Source organism: Cygnus olor, chromosome 2 (genome assembly GCF_009769625.2).
Source record: "Cygnus olor isolate bCygOlo1 chromosome 2, bCygOlo1.pri.v2, whole genome shotgun sequence".
Classification (NCBI taxonomy): Eukaryota; Metazoa; Chordata; class Aves; order Anseriformes; family Anatidae; genus Cygnus; species Cygnus olor.
Genome location: NC_049170.1, coordinates 74,730,830 through 74,747,758, shown reverse-complemented (window position 1 = coordinate 74,747,758; position 16,929 = coordinate 74,730,830). Strand labels below are relative to the sequence as shown.

Sequence of the window (16,929 nt, the reverse complement as noted above, 5' to 3'; positions counted from 1 at the left end):
TTTTGTATCGTGGAGGACTGCATGCAATATTCAACATAAGGCCACACCAACACTAAATATAATGACCAATTTATCTATTCCCAGTTGAGTTTTGTGAATTCTTGGTCATGCTCATTAGTTCAACAAACTAAATATAGGAAAATTAAAGTTTCTGATTTTTTATTTTTTTTTTTGGAAGCCAACAATAACTCTACAGCCAACAAGTTGTTCCACTACATTTTTGTAATGGCAAAATATTTTTCCTTTCTGAAAGAGAACAGAAGGTCAATATTTTATTCTTTTATAAGCAAAAAATGGGAAACATCAATAAATTATATGTTCTGTTTTGAAAATGGGGTTGGTCTGATCTTCTGAATAGAGCAATTGTTTTAAATGATTTTTGACTGGTCATTCATAAGCAATTTGAAAATGTCAAACTGTGATTTTTTAAAAATTTTTAGTACTTTTTGATGGGAGGAGATTTAATCAATACTGTTTTTCTTTCAAAGATCATTTTGATTTTGGCAAAGTAGCATTTTTACTAACAAAAGACTATCAGAAAATTCAGTAGCAGTTCTAGAAGTCAAGTCCTTGTTACATAAAAATATGGTTTAATCTTGTATATTGTCTACATCATTTTACAGAAAATAAAATCTTCATTACCATTCCATACCATTTCCTTGAGCCATGTGAACACTTTAGCATTATTTCTCTCTTCTTTCTAAAACATAAATAAATTATTGCTTAAGCACATCATTCCATTCTTCTACATTTAATAATCCATTACATCAAATATTTGTTGATTGCATATCAGATATTAGAAATATAAGTATTTTTATCATCTAAGGTATTTCAAAACAATAAAATACTATATTTTTTGTTCATATGATTGCTCCATATAGTAATATAGGTACATATTTTAATTAAAATGTCATGAGCTATAATAAATGCGATCCTCTGTCACTATGTTTGTGCATTTAAGATTTACAGCTGTGGTGTCCTATATTATTGCCTGGAGAAACTAATTAGATTTTAGAGTCAACTTTAAAAATATATTGGTTTTATGCTTTGCAATAAAATAGAAGGCTTGTTAGATACAATGGGCAACACTTGATAATACTGAAAGGATGAAAAAACAATTTCAGAAAACCTGTTCAGAAAATGAGATATGTATTTAAGTTAGTAAATGACTGTCAGCAGATTAAAATAAATAAATAAATAAATAAATAAAATACTTGACCTCTCATAAAAATATAAGCTTTACATATTATCTGTTTGTTGTAGAAGATCTGATAGATGAATTAATCCAGTTGAAAGTACTATCATTGTGAAAAAGTTTATGTTTTATATTCAGTGCACACTGAATCAAGCTAAAATACGTATCAAGCTGAAATATGTCTTGGAATGTTTACCTTAGTAAAACTTAGTTTATAAATTTCCATTTCTTCTTTCCTTTATATAGTAAGGTAGAATTACCTGGAACATATATGTGAAAATATCTAAACTAATATTTTTAGACAGCTATGAACTGGTCTCTGCAGGGACCATCAGTCTCCTGCCGAATTTTCAGGCAGGCTGATGGCTGTTGTTCACTTCCTTCACCTTGCAACATCAACCTTTTTGTATAAAAATAGATATAGATTCAGCTGTGGTGTTTCACATGCCTACCTTTGCATTACTGGTACATGCAGACCTGTGCTACCAGGCTCCATGTGCCCAGCCTCTGGTTGCAAAGGTGCCTGGAATGAAAGTCACTACCTACATTGTACAAGTCAAGTGATAGGGAGCATGAACGCCACCATCCATGGCTGGTACTGGCTCCTTCTGGCTCACACTCTTTCAATCATTTTTTATCTTTTTTGTTTTGTTTTGTTTTGTTTTGTTTGGAGGAAACTGCTGCTGGTGTAGCAGAAGTAAGAAGTCACTTGTTTGTCATGGTGGTTTTGGAAAGAGGAGAAGCTGGTCACTGCTCTGTAAAATCACTATTGATTATACAATCAACATGTGCTGTTGCTAGGGCTTAGGAAACAAATGTTGGGACAGAGGATGAGCTCCAAAATCCATTTCCAGCCACTGTGGCTTTGATTTGAATAGGCAAAAACAGATATGCTTGTTTACTGCTGTTATCTGTTGTTTCAGTCTCCAGACACCATTTGGATTAAATTTATGGAAAAATTACCGACTTTGCCTATCAGAAATCTTCCCACTAACACATTCAAGACCCCATATGTGAAAATGTTTAATTATATGTGAATGCTTCCATCGTAACAAGAAAAATAAATGTTGCTTGAATATGTTATTTAGCATTTCTTACCTAAACCAGGTTGAATTTAAGAGATGCAGATGAACCTACTGAGTGAGGCATTCTTGTTTTGTGTTAATTTAGTATACTTTGTAATAGTTTTTCTTATTTTGAAGTGTTGTTGATACATGCAGTCAGTCTTAAATCAGTTACAGTTGTTGGATTTTTTTTTCTTTTATTTCACCTGGAGGAAATACATTTATGAATTCAATTTATGCTAGCAGCTAGTGTCAAGCTGATGTATCTTATCACATATGACATTTTGTTGAGGGTTATCTTTTAGTACGGAGCTGAATAGAACTTAAATACTCTACCATGTGCATGATAAGGTAGGCATAATAAGATAGTATATATATATTTATCTGTTAAATAGAGATCTTGATTGGAAAACCTTGGTTTCTTTCATAATGAAAACAATGAAATGACATTTAACTATAGAGAGTCAAAATCAGATTTATTCTAAATATTGATTTAATGGAGTAAAATAGTAGATAAATGAGTTGGTATTTTCTCTATAATTCTGGAAATAAATCAATAAATCACACAGCTCATATGAAAGCAGAAAGTTCTTATAAGTTTTGTATGAGAAATAGGCTGCAGCAATTTTCACACAAATTTTACCAGAGCTAAATCTCCATTCTGAATACAACCTAGCTTAGCAGACTAACGTATCTGACAGTCCTCTTCAAAGTACACTGTAATTATCTTTCCATGAACTGAACTTCTAAGGATTAAAAGGAGAGTTCTTATACTGATAAATACAGGTGAATTTTTGTAACTGAAATTCATAGAAATTAAGCATGACTATTTAACTAAAAACTTAAGTACTCACGAGGCACAGTGCTTTCTTCTTAAGTAACTTCTTTAAAACAGTATCACATTTACGATAAACTTTGCCTCACTGCAGCTTCGATGTATCAGATAATATTATTTTCCAATCTCAAACTCTGTACAATATTAGGTTTAAAATTCTTCTTTTAAAAAAAGAAAAAAAAATCTCCATATAGATTAATATTCGATGTTGTTTTCAATATGCAAGTGAGCTGTTGTGAAGCAAAATTCATAAAGGTGACATATCCTAAAGTGCAGAAGTATTGGTTATCTAAGATGAGATTTTCCTAACCGCCTGACTTTAGGAGAATTTTAACTGCCTGCATTAGTTGTCCAGAGTAAGTCGACATGAACAGTCAGCGGAAAAATATGTGATTAGCCCCCATGAGGTGGTGGCCAGCAGTCTGTGTGACAGGTCTGCTATTTCTATCAGACAGTTTCAAGTGTTTGAGAGATCTTCGTTACAGTGAGTTCTCTGTTGATAACCTGCAAGAGGGCTGGAGTTGTGGCTAGTCTTCCAGAAACATTAGGTTTTTAAATCCTGACTGAATTTGGTAGGTTTCTCCATGCTCAGCGCTTTGGAAAATAAGTGCACTTACAACAAATCTTAACTTTCTGCTCTTGCTTTTGCGATTCTTAGTCTGTCTGTCCTGTTCTCTTATGCAGAATGGTGCCTTCTTTAAGGTGCAAAGCAAAGATCTTTGTTACATGGTGAGAAAATTTTGTCAATTTGCATTCAGAAGACAAAATCAGCAGCTCCCTGAAGCAGCAACCAATGTGGTGTCAGAAACACAAGTCCTGGCCAAAGACGAGACTTAGGAATACGTGACAGTGCCACCTTTTTTGGCAAAAGTGCAGGCTGTTGTCTTAAACCAGTCCCGAAGCAGCACGCTTGCCAGCCAGGGCACTTGGTCACCCAGTTCTAGTTCAGATCTCCGGACCTGGGAATATGATACCTTCCTCCACCACCTGAGAGGGGAGGAAAACTCACCAGCCTAAGGTGTGAATGCAGTCAATGGATGAACAATTTGGTAGGAAGGGAGAAGGCTGCTGGTATGTTAAACGGTAGCATTTCTTTTTGGAAGAAAAAATTAGACTGAGGTTTTTAGGTTGGAAAGGTAGTGAGATATTGTAGCAATGAAGAAAGACAACTACATATGTACCCAGGTGAGATGTCCTCCAGTGCAGTGAGAGAACTCTGCAGGACATGTTTGGTCAGTGTAATCTCTCCAAAAGGCACAGGTTTTGCTTTTCCCTTACAACAGTTAGGGTTCACAGGTGGCACATACAGTGCACTGCTGTTTTTTGAGGTAAAAGGGGGGAAAAATGAAAGCTACCGTTTCCTTCTCCACCTTGGTTTTTGTAGTAGAACTCAGTTATTGCTGTGACTCCCTAAATTTCTGGATCAGAAGACAGCTGAGAGAGGAGGATCCTATTACATAGAATCCTCCTTCTGGACAGAACAGCTGAAAGCCAACAGATCAAAAGGAGTTGGACTCGATCCCTGTGGGTCCCTTCCAGTTCAGGATATTTTATGATTCTCTGATTCTGAATGCTCATAGATATTAAATAGCTGCTACCTGTCATTCCAGTAGGAAGAATGTGGTCAGCCTCTGGCTGGGCTTGTGCGTTGGGGACTATTTAGTGCATAGTCAATTATGGTCATGTGCTATTTAAAGAAATTTAGGTACAAGAGTTTTGAGTAGACACTGCTTCCAGAGCTGTTATATGGAACCCGGACTGCAGTCTTCTCCAACCTGTATCATTCCTCAGCCTTCAGATCCAGAAAGTCAAGAGAGTAACCTCAGGTACCTGGTTAACTGAATCCAACTGATTCCAGTGGCATTTTTTCATTCATTTATTCATTGTCAATCTTTCTCTCTTTTATAATTTGACTTTAATGAGTCTTGCCTTCAGCTTAAAAACAGTCAATCTATTGGCTTTTAAAATGATTGTTAGTCAAAGAACATTTACATTTCTACGTCTTCTTGGGAGATAGAAATAATACCTCTTGGAATACTTTTTGCTTCTCTGTTATTCAATAAAAAAAATGTAACAGGAGCTTTCTTGTATGACTAGCCATCATGCAGCAAGTATTTTGGCAATGTTGGTTGCAAACCCTTCGGCACCAGTGTTGATCCTTACATGGAGAGATGTGGGGGAAAACAGAAGGAAAAGTCCTCCAAACATTTACCTTTGCTAGGAGTTACCTTTCTGTCCAAGTCGTAGGACCTTTCATATGGAGCATCTTTCAATAAAGCACTCCCTGAAATAAACTTGGAAAAGTCCCTTCGAATTAATTGTAGATTATGAACATCCTTTGAAACATGCAAGTTTCATTAGAGAGAAGTAACAGCATTCCATGTAGTATTCCATGGATATTCTTGAAATTATGTCGGATGGTCTCCAAAGGTAGAACTTTTCTTAAAACAAAAGTATGGAGAACCTTCCTCCCTATTCTGTTTCTTAGGTAGGCCATTTTACCTTTTACTCACAAAAAAAATCCAACTTTCATTTGCACAGATGTTCATAGGAAAACATTCTTCAAAGCTGAATGGAAAGCATATATATACATATATATATAGCTATTTATTTTGCTGAAGAATATTGTTGGAACACTATTTTCATTACGGGGCAGTGGGGAAACCCAGGGCAATTGCTTAGCAACCAGCAGGAGAGACAAGAAATTTCTGTAGGACAATTGCCACTTGCAGCGAGTTTTCTGTCTTCATGTGCATTTCTTTTTCTCTATGGCATGAGTCCCCTCTAAGTCGGAGTATAAAGCAAATTATTCCACTAGGCATGGTCTATAACCGTGACTGAACATAATGCATCAATGCAATGGAGGGGAGGTTCTGCCTCCATGGTGCTTTTGTTTCTTACTGAGTTGTATTGGAAAGAGAAGAAAACTGAACTCCAGATTTCAAAGACAACTGACTGAACCAAATACCTGTTTACATTCTGCAATGTGACTGAATTCTACCACTTTAGAGTTAACCTTTAGGAGACTGCATTACAGGTTATTTATTTATTTATTTATTTATTTATTCATTTATTCGTTTTAAGGCACTTAGAGATTTGTTCACTGGCAAATTCATTTGAACAAACATTTGTTCCAAAGACAAATCACATATTTTACTTGCACAGTTGACTGTGCAGACATCTGAAGGTATGTCTATCATTTCAAAAAATTGTGGGGCATACTGCTTTTCAAAATCCAATATTCTGCTTTCTCAGGTCTCATCTTGTATGTGTTAGGTAAAAATGTTTTGTAAATAATATATGCATCATAAATTGATTATAAATATCTTCTGATATTTGGCTTCTTCTCCTTTCAATTTTGCCTCATTTTTTTAACTAGATGGATATTAGCATGGAACCGAACAACTTCCTGTTTTATTCTTACTTTGTTTCCTGTGGAACAATAATTAGAACGCAATCTGTTAGCAACAGGGCTAATGTGTCAGAAATATCCCCTCCCACTCCGCTATACTGAAAGTTTGATTACCTATATTTCGTTTTAGGTGCATATGTGCTTCAAGTCAAGGCAACAGATGCTGATGATCCCACCTATGGAAACAGTGCTAGAGTGGTCTACAGCATTCTTCAGGGGCAACCCTACTTCTCCATTGATCCGAAGACAGGTAAACGGCTTATCGGCAACAATGGAAGATTTAAACTTTGGATTTCAATTCATGTGGGCAATATTAGTGAATAAAATGTTCAGTGCCGATATGGCCAAAAGCCAGTGGAGTAACTTTGCACATAATTTCGTTTTTGTTATTGACTGTTTTTGAATGGACTGCAATCTGTCGTAGAATCAAAAGAAACACCCTCCTCCAACTAATTCTGGAATATCTAAAATATGTATCACAGAATCACAGAATCACAGAATCGTCTAGGTTGGAAGACACCTCCAAGATCACCTAGTCCAACCTCTGACCTAACACTAACAAGTCCACCACTAAACCATATCACTAAGCTCTACATCTAAATGTCTCTTAAAGACCTCCAGGGATGGTGACTCAACCACTTCCCTGGGCAGCCCATTCCAATGCCTAACAACCCTTTCAGTAAAGAAGTTCCTCCTACTATCCAACCTAAACCTCCCCTGGTGCAACTTTAGCCCATTCCCCTTGGTCCTGTCACCAGGCACGTGGGAGAATAGACCAACCCCTACCTCGCTACAGCCTCCTTTAAGGTACCTATAGAGAGCGATAAGGTCACCCCTGAGCCTCCTCTTCCCCAGGCTGAACAACCCCAGCTCCCTCAGCCGCTCCTCGTAAGACTTGTTCTCCAGACCCCTCACCAGCTTCATTGCCCTTCTCTGGACTCGCTCAAGCACCTCCATGTCCTTCTTGTAGCAAGGGGCCCAAAACTGAACACAGTACTCGAGGTGCGGCCTCACCAGAGCCGAGTACAGGGGGACAATCACTTCCCTAGACTTGCTGGCCACACTGCTTCTTATGCAAGCCAGGATGTTGTTGGCCTTCCTGGCCACCTGAGCACACTGCTGGCTCATATTCAGCTGACTATCAACCAATACTCCCAGGTCCTTCTCTGCCAGGCAGCTTTCCAACCACTCATCTCCCAGCCTGTAGCTCTGCTTGGGGTTGTTGCGCCCCAGGTGCAGGACCCGGCACTTGGCCTTGTTGAACTTCATACAGTTGGCCTCAGCCCATTGGTCCAGCCTATCCAGATCCTCCTGCAGAGCCTTCCTACCCTTGAGCAGATCGACACACGCACCTAACTTGGTGTCATCTGCAAACTTACTGAGGGTGCACTGGACGCCCTCATCCAGATCATCGATAAAGATATTAAAGAGAACTGGCCCCAGTACTGAGCCCTGGGGGACTCCACTAGTGACCGGCCTCCAACTGGATTTGACTCCATTCACCACAACTCTTTGGGCCAGGCTATCCAGCCAGTTTTTAACCCAACGAAGCGTACGCCAGTCCAAGCCACGAGCAGCCAGTTTTTTGAGGAGAATGCTGTGGGAAACGGTGTCAAAAACCTTACTGAAGTCAAGGTAGACCACATCCACAGCCTTTCCCTCATCCACTAAGCGTGTCACTTTGTCATAGAAGGAGATCAGGTCCATCAAGCAGGACCTTTCTTTCATAAACCCATACTGACTGGGCCCTGCAAGTGCCGCGTGATGACACTCGAGATAATCTGCTCCATGAGCTTCCCAGGCACTGAGGTCAAAATGATGTATACATCAAACATTTTTTTTCTGATGCTTTAACATTTCTTTGTAGCTAAAGCTTTATCTGCTGCTTGCGTTCTAATTTATTTATTTTTTCCTGATGATTCAGTTTTGTATCTCAGGTCTTCATTCCTTTTTTTTATCACCATTTTTACTTGCTAAAGTTACAGCCAAGAATTCTCTAGAAATTATTGTTTTACTGTATAGAGCTCATTTGAGGCTGTGGAAAAGCTAAATCATCTCCTGCATGCCTTTTTTCCTGGGGCATGGTATGTCTGTCTGGGGTTACTGGATGTGTGAGCAGAAAAGGATAATACTTTTAAATAGACCGAAGTATTTGAGAGCTTGGTAGACCTGTTAATTAGATATCTTGTCCTATATTTTTAAATGCCATTCTTGTTTCTACATTTAGCAGTTAAGGAACCAATGACCTACATGGTGAATGCTGCACCTGTGTCATCCTGAATGTGTTACAGGGGTAGTTGTCCATATGCTGCTTTCAGCAAATACATTTTCTCCTTCCAGTGAAGTTGTACTCAAATGTCAGATTGTGTGTTAAAGAGCCTTTCTCCCTGATCAATCAATAGCTTGGAGGTGAGAGCCACATCAGGCCATTAGTGCATCTCAACAGGCACATTCCTTTGTCACATGCTCCATTTAGCTGGAGATTGTGTTGCAATTTGCAGTCAGCAACTTTACTTTTAAAACTGAAATGTGACTTGGTCAAGTGTCTTGGGGGAGGGAAAAGTATTTACCTTTATACTTTTTTTTTTTTTTTCATTTCTGTCTTGTAAAGAATGAAAACATATTCACTGGTGAGAAAGACCTTCACTGAAAGCCACAATTGGAGTTCTAGTAGAAGTCTCCCAAGAAAAAAAGTAATGCTTATTAAGAAAGAACTTTTTCTACCTCCATGGCACTTTAAATGGCTGTATCATGTGCTCTCATCTATTACTCAGCAGTGAACAATGAGTGGACCATAGGTTATAGTCTGCAGCCAACTAGCCCAAGATCATTATACAAACACAGTGTTTCGTGGCTATTAATACCCATCTTATTAGAAATGTTATGATATGAGAATTACCTCTGGCTCTAATAATTACTGTAGAGGTAAACAGTAAGTGGATAATAATGCACAGGATACTGCTTAATAACTTGCTCTAAAATCCAGAAGTCTTGGGCAGCTATATGGATTCTCAGACATTTTGAACTCTTTATTTTATAACTGGGGAGACAATACAGTAGTTCTTATTACAAAATCTTACCACCAGAAACCTGCCTTAAGTGTTTTTGACAGGATAGGGGAAGAAAGCCATTTGGTACAAAACGTCAGACCAAACTCAGAACTGCTGGCAAATGGATAAACAATTTTTTGATTGCTGTTGTTGGCTTTTCTTTGCCATCTGTCACATTCTAGTGACAATTTTCAGACAATCCCTTGTAATTATTTAAAGAACATAAGAACATGCATACTTGGCCAGATCAAAGGTCGATCCTGCCCTGTATCATGTTAACATAAGTGATGGCCTGCTTAGCTCTTGGGAGGCAAGAATTTAGTAGGGCATCCTCTGACTACTCTTGTAGTCTCCATCAATTTCTCCTTCAAGAAATCCTGGGTGATTAGCAGTGTCCATGTAACTGAAAATTCTGAAAAGAATCCTCCTCCATAACTTGTTTGCTTTCCAGTAGAGTTAACTTGTCCAAGTGCATCATATCTGCACACCCAGCATCTAGAAAATCCACAGAAAACATTTTTTTGAATGAAAAAAAGCAGCTCCTCATGCGTCTTTGAAACCAGACACCTCTTAACTGGTTTCATACATTCTCCTTACATTGTAATGCACTTCTTACATTGCAAGAGACAGTGAACAGTTAATTCTTATTTATTATTTTGAAGTTCCCCGTGACTCCATAACCCATACTGTATTCTCCCCTAGGTGTCTCTTTTCCAGAATGAAGAATTCTTTAAACAGAATCCATTCCGTAACATTGATTCTCCGCTTCCTCTGGGCTTTCCCCAGTTCTTCTCTATCCTTTTCAAAATCAAAGGTCGAGAATGTGTACACAGTGTTCAAAAAGGCAGCTCATATTGATGTCTAAAATGGTTTAATGATTTCTCTTTTGTTCTTTATTCCTTTCCAAACAGTTCCAAACATTGTTTACTTTTTAGCTAGTACCACACAAAAACTGATAAATTTGTAGAAATTTGTACTACTTCAAGATCTCATTGCACAGTGGTAATGGTCAAAATGCTGACCAAGTTTTTATATGTGAAATTAAGATTGTGTTTGGCATGCACATGACTTTACATGTACTCTTGTCTCAAGTCATTCTTGATAGATAATTTATTCTGATATTAATCTAGAAATAGTCTCTAACCTTTATGGGACTGAATGTCACAGCTGCCTTTTTACTCATTTGTTTTATTGACCTCATTTTCTGCAGTGCTCTGCTGAAGGTAAGCACAACTATGTGGAAGTGGGAGAGCTAGTTTTTATTGCTCTTGCAGGAAGGTTAAATGCATTACAGTCCCTGCTGGAGAAGAGCTGTTGGAGTGGCATATTTTGAGGCCTCAAATCTTATACGTGGGGGTTACTTTCCAATGCTATGAGATTGCTCACCTGATATTTAAAGAAACTGTGAGGTTTCTTTAACATAAAACACTTCTCTTCAGGCAATCTTTCTTCTGTATTTTCTGTTCTGTTACTCAAACATCTTTTTCCCAACCTTCTTTCCACGCAATTTTCCAATGTGTTTATAAGGTCAATATTCTTATGGATGTCTGCAATTCTGTCTTAGGCTTGTTCATTCTGGTCCATATTCTGACCTCAGTTACATTCCTGAAATCCAAACTGGTTTCAGTAGGACTATTATCATTAATAGTTATTCAAGAGGTTATTCACAAAACCTGTTTTTTCTTTTCCACATAAGTGAATCATCTTTTGTTGAGTTATGGCTCAGTAACTTTGCAGAGTATTATCTTCTGGCTGAGGTAACATGCTTATTATTTTCAGTCTTCAGCAGCTACATTGAGAAGCAATTTTTCTGTGGATTTGATAATGATTTTTCCAAGAGAGAAAGTAAAAGTCAGTTCTGTAGCTGAATGGTCTTTACTGTAAAATCTTAAGATGGAAGGATTTAAAAACATTTAAAACACTGTCATGTGTTCTTCACGTGTCACTTCTACATTAGAATAACCCTTTAGTTTAATGTTTAGTTATTCTTTGTGAAGCTGAAGTTGGAATACCAAAGTCTGTAGTCTTTTCTTTCCTATGGATTTCATCTCCATTTTATTTTTCTCTTTTGTTGTGGTTACATAACTTTAAATCATCTTTATCCAATCTATATTAGCTGATGATTTTGGTAGAAATAGCTTTTTTTTTTTTTTTTTTTTTTTTTTACTATGCTTTTGAAATAGAGTAGGTAGAGAAGGGAAAATTGCCTATGAACTGTTAGACATAACAATTATTCTCGTTTTTTTTTTCTGGAAATAAAGACTTCTTACAGAAAAAATATTGAATACCTTTATACTGCCAGACAGGAATAAATAGTGAGCGACTGGGAACCTTACTGAAAGAATGATAGTCAATTCTTCATTTTCTGAAGATCCTCAGGAATATTTCAAACTGAGAAAGCCACTCATTTGCATCTAAAACTTGTATAAAAGTCAGGCGACCTTCATCTCCTGCTCACAACACACTATCTGCCCATTTTCAATGTTTTCCATTTGCTGTTATTCTGTTTTGCTAGTATAACAAGGAAAGTCTTTAATTCTCACAGTTCTAGGCTCCTTAGCAGAGCATACCAGGGATGTTGTAAAATACTGTGGAATGTACACTCTCCACAATACAAAAAATATTAATTAAGAGATTCAAGAGGATACACAGTAATGTTCATCTTATCTACAAAAAGATTTTTTATTAATATCACTTTCCACGTGAATTCTTAATGGTTCTGCTATATTCATGATGCCTATTATGATACCACTAAGTTTTTCAGTATGCTGCTCAAATTTTACAAATATATATATGAACAAGTTTTTAGTTTGGAGTTTTGCAATTCAAGATTTCTTTCTCAAACAAAACAATGAAAACTACTGATTGTTTTCTAAAGCTCAAAAGTATAGAGTTGTTGTATCTAATTATTAAGTATTTGCTAGTCATATTCTAGATGTATGCGGTACAGTAAATGCCATGCTGAGGTGGAAAATAGTAGTTATTATTAACTGTTGTTATTAACATAATCAGAGTTACAAGTGAAGAGAATGGAAATTGTTATACAATTCAATTTAATAGGAGTTTGTAACAAGTTCCATAAAGAGTAGATTTGGGTCAAAGTTATTTTTAGGCTCTGAACAAATACTATAAGCTGGTATTTGCTATTCTTACTTGTTAACATAGCAGCAGTCAGTTGACAGAAAAATAAGAATGAGGTGTCAAGTTTGTTTCTTAGCATTCAAGATCCATTATAACACTGGGGGGAAAAATGCTTTTAAAATGAAACAGGATAGTACTAGAAAATAGTGTTTTCTAAAATAATAATAATTTAGAGGAGGAGAATGCTTCCAATTAATGTGTTTTTAATTGCACATGCTACCTGCACCAATCTGAACCTAGACATTTTCTGAAGACTATTGCTAAATTTATAGCCTTTTGCAATGTAATATGCACTTAAAAATTTTTGACAAAAAATACAAAATACTTCTACACATTTGGTTTTAAGAGGAAGACTCAAGAGCCCCAAAATTTTCACAACCTCATAAGGTAATCATATGATCAGTATTACCTTTTTGTCTCTATAATTCTTCCTTTTCTTTTATACCTTCTTAACATATCAGGAGGGATACTATGGCATATGTATTGAGCCACCAGCTGTCCAAAGTCACGAAAGATTAAGAGTCATCTAAGTAGTTCCTTCCTATGATATTTTGATTAAATTTCTTTAAGGAAAGTCTGAAAGTTTTCACTGCATCTATGTGCTGTATCAAGAAGGCTTTCTCAAGAAAAAGGAGAATCTTCTAATGAAGATGTCTTTTTGTACAGAAGAAATATTTTCTTGGCCTAGAGTAGCTTGACTGTGATGGCTGGTGACTGGTTTGAAACAATGGAAGATGTAGGCTCTGAAATACGTTGGCATCTCTTCCTACACAACCCTACTCTGCACAATACAGCGTTCCTTGGTCCTGCTGTGGCGAACCTACACTCACACCATTCACATCCCTAGCGAAAATGCACTATACTCTGTCAGCCATTTCTGACCTGCTCAAAATGGCACAGCAGTCATTTTGAATGGTTTGAATAGGTTAGGAGTACACCTTTGAAATGCCCAAGTGATTTGTGTGTTTTATTGTGAACTGTTCTCCTATCAACCCTTTATGAAGAGAGACATTCCTGGTCTAAGAGATCCAATATTAAAATGTAATAGGTTACAATCACAGTCATTTGTTTACTTGTTCTTTCTGTTTCCCATTTCTTAGGTGTAATAAGAACAGCTTTGCCAAATATGGACAGAGAAGTGAAAGAACAATATCAAGTTCTCATCCAAGCCAAGGACATGGGAGGACAGCTGGGAGGACTAGCGGGTACCACCACTGTAAACATAACTCTCACGGATGTCAATGACAACCCACCCCGATTTCCTAAGAGTAGGTTGTATTCCAAATGCATTAATTTTCAAAATAAGCATGAGTGAAAGTATTAATGTGAAAAATCCTTTAGATAAGGACTCGAGATCCAGGAAGAAGAAAAGTATGTGATGAAAAAAATCAGAATATACTGTTGTTGTTTTTTTAAATAATACGAAGTTACACTTGAGAGTATCAGTTTTTAATGTTTAAAAGGAAATATATCATCGTTCCATAGGATCAGACTCAGTCTGAGAGTTCATTTCATTTACACTTTAAAAGAGATTTGGGAAGTGCTATTTTGTTAAGGGAAACTGGATGATCCCCTTCAAATGACAGAAGGTTATAACCTGACACCTCCAGGTGCAAAAGACAGAGCAGAACTGCCTCATGCTAAGCATTATGATAAACAAGTACAGATTTTTCGTATGTCTTGGCCCAGATTATGTCTGTCCTTGAAAATACGTATACCCTCAAAATAGCAATCTTCCATAGCAATTTATAGCATTTCATATCAATTACTTTAAATGAGGCTTTTCAGAAATATGCTAATTTAAAGTTTCGTAGTCTGTGTGTAATTAGCAAAAGGATTGTCACTTACTGCTCTCCTTCAATTCACTGAAGTTTTGTATGTTCTGTATCTTTGAAATGCAGACACTAATCAAGCATAAACTTTGATAACTATACCAAAACAATTAGCTCCAAAAAGTTGTTGCAATAATGTTAGAACATTAGCATGAATTTACAGTAAGATCAAGGCTGCATTTTAATTTGTAGCTCTTTTCTTGCACATGAATTGTTATCCCACTTCATGTATTACAGATGCTTCCTAGGTACCAAACCATATCCAAAACTTCAGTTTTCTTTCATATAAAAGAAAGTTCTTCTCCTTCCTTCCCTCGTTATGACTTCCCTCGTTATACTGCATTTCTGCAGGAATGGAAGAATGACCATGCTAAGACTAAGGTCCATATGTCCCTGTCTTCAGTCTCTTACAATGACATCTGGAGGATATACATAAGAACAGACCAAACACATAATAATAATCCAGAAAATTTCCTCAGTTTCTAACGGTTTTAGTCTAGATGATGTCTTAGAATCATAAAACCATAGAATGCCGCAAGTTGGAAGGGACCATACAGATCATTGAGTCCAACCCCTGGCTCCATGCAGGACCACCCAAAAATCAGACCCTGTGTCTGAGAGCATTGTCCAAACACTTCTTGAACTCTGTCAGGCTCAGTGCTGTGAGCACATCCCTGGGGAGCCTGTCCGAGTGCCCAACCACCCTCTTGGTGAAGAGCCTTTCTCTAACACCCAGCCTGACCCTTCCCTGTCCCAGCTCCATGCCATTCCCTCGGGTCCTGTTGCTGTCCCTAGAGAGCAGAGCTCAGCGCCTGCCCCTCCGCTCCCCTTGTGAGGAAGCTGCAGGCTGCCATGAGGCCTCCCCTCAGCCTGCTCTGCTGTGGGCTGAACAAACCAAGGGATTTCAGCAGCTCTTCATACGTCTTCCCCTCCAGACCCTTTGTGGCCCTCATCTGGACACTCTCTAATAGTTTTATGTCCTTTTCATACTGTGGTGCCCCAAACTGCACACAGTTCTCAAGGTATTTATTGTATTTAACAACCCTCAATGGATTTTTTTTTACATCAAGTTGCCCAGTTGCTTTGTAACTCATGTAAAATTTCACAGTCCACAACATTCTATGCTAGTGAGTTCCACAGATTAAACATATATTCCACAACAGCTTTCTCTAATTTCCTTTGAATCCATCCCCACCTGCATCTAGCTGCATGTTGACCTCTTCAAATAATTCTGAATGTTGCAAAACATGACCTTTATTTAGAACAGCTGTGTTGAGTTTTCTTCAGTAGGGGTTATTATCCATGAGTCCATTAATTCTGGTCATATTGTATTGCCCTGCGCATGTCAGGCATATCCATCTTTCATTCTCTAGCATTCCCTGAAAATCTTTGAAAAAAAAAAAGACTTGTGAACACTGAAAAGTCAGTGTTATGTTAGCACCTCCAAGTCTTCATGTGCCACAGTGGTTTGAAGCAAGATATTACCCATCATAATAGTTCACTTATTTCATCCTTCAGGCTCTTGGGCATATAGCAGCGAATCCCAATGATTTGTCCATTGTGTGCATCTGTAGCTAATCTAACCTTCTCTCATGAATCTCCCCTAAAGAAGATTTCCAGGATAGAAAAATTCCCCAGCTTTTCTATACTGAACATACACACACAACAAACACACACACACACAAAGTGTAGTAAGTTTTACACTCATGATCTTATCTTCTCTGAGTGCTTCTTCTGTATCTTGATTTTAGGCTGGCTTTACACAGTTCCTCTCAGGCTTTTGCTTTCAGTTGTCTTTAAAAGACAATTATTATTAGCTTGTTTTCCAGAGATTTATTCAAACTCATTTATGGTCTTCTTTGTTCTGTTTTTATAGATAAAGAAGATTTTATGGCTCTTTCTATTGTCCTCCCTGAGACACAACTTCATTTCTTTGAAAGATGTGTTCTTCATTTTATTAGCTATGTTATTTATCCTCACTGACATGCTTTTTAATAGGTGTTGTGCATTTGCTGTAGGTCTTCAAAATGTTGTCCCTAAATAGCATCCACACCACCTGCAGTGATTTAACTCTCTCAGCTCTCCCATTCAGATTTTTTGCAGCAATATCCCTCAGTTTTATTTATCATCCCCCTTTATTTTATTTAACTGGGGACAACTATCATGTAATTTTGGCTCTTATTGCTCCTGCACAGATATTGAATTTAAACTCATTATGTTTGCTGCAAAATTTAGATGAACTACAGAAATTCTGCTGACTAGCTAGTGGTAACAATGTTATCTTCTTTAAGTCTTATTTGATGTAGAACTTCCTTTAACAGCTACCATTCCTCCACTGATAACGTCTATTTTGCCTTTCCTGCATAGTTTGCTCCTTGCTACTACACTGCTTGACTGATC

The 16,929-nt window shown here is 37.3% G+C and overlaps 1 protein-coding gene across 4 annotated transcripts in view; it reads left to right on the top strand.

The window, feature by feature from the left end:
- CDH12 (cadherin 12) overlaps nucleotides 1-16,929 on the top strand; it is a 542,156-nt gene that overhangs the window by 463,625 nt on the left and 61,602 nt on the right. For all 4 annotated transcript variants that reach the window (XM_040548890.1, XM_040548889.1, XM_040548887.1 and 1 more), the window contains 2 exons: nucleotides 6,637-6,756; nucleotides 13,798-13,965. In XM_040548890.1, the coding sequence (XP_040404824.1) occupies nucleotides 6,637-6,756; nucleotides 13,798-13,965 (288 nt within the window). The remainder of the gene's footprint in view (nucleotides 1-6,636; nucleotides 6,757-13,797; nucleotides 13,966-16,929) is intronic.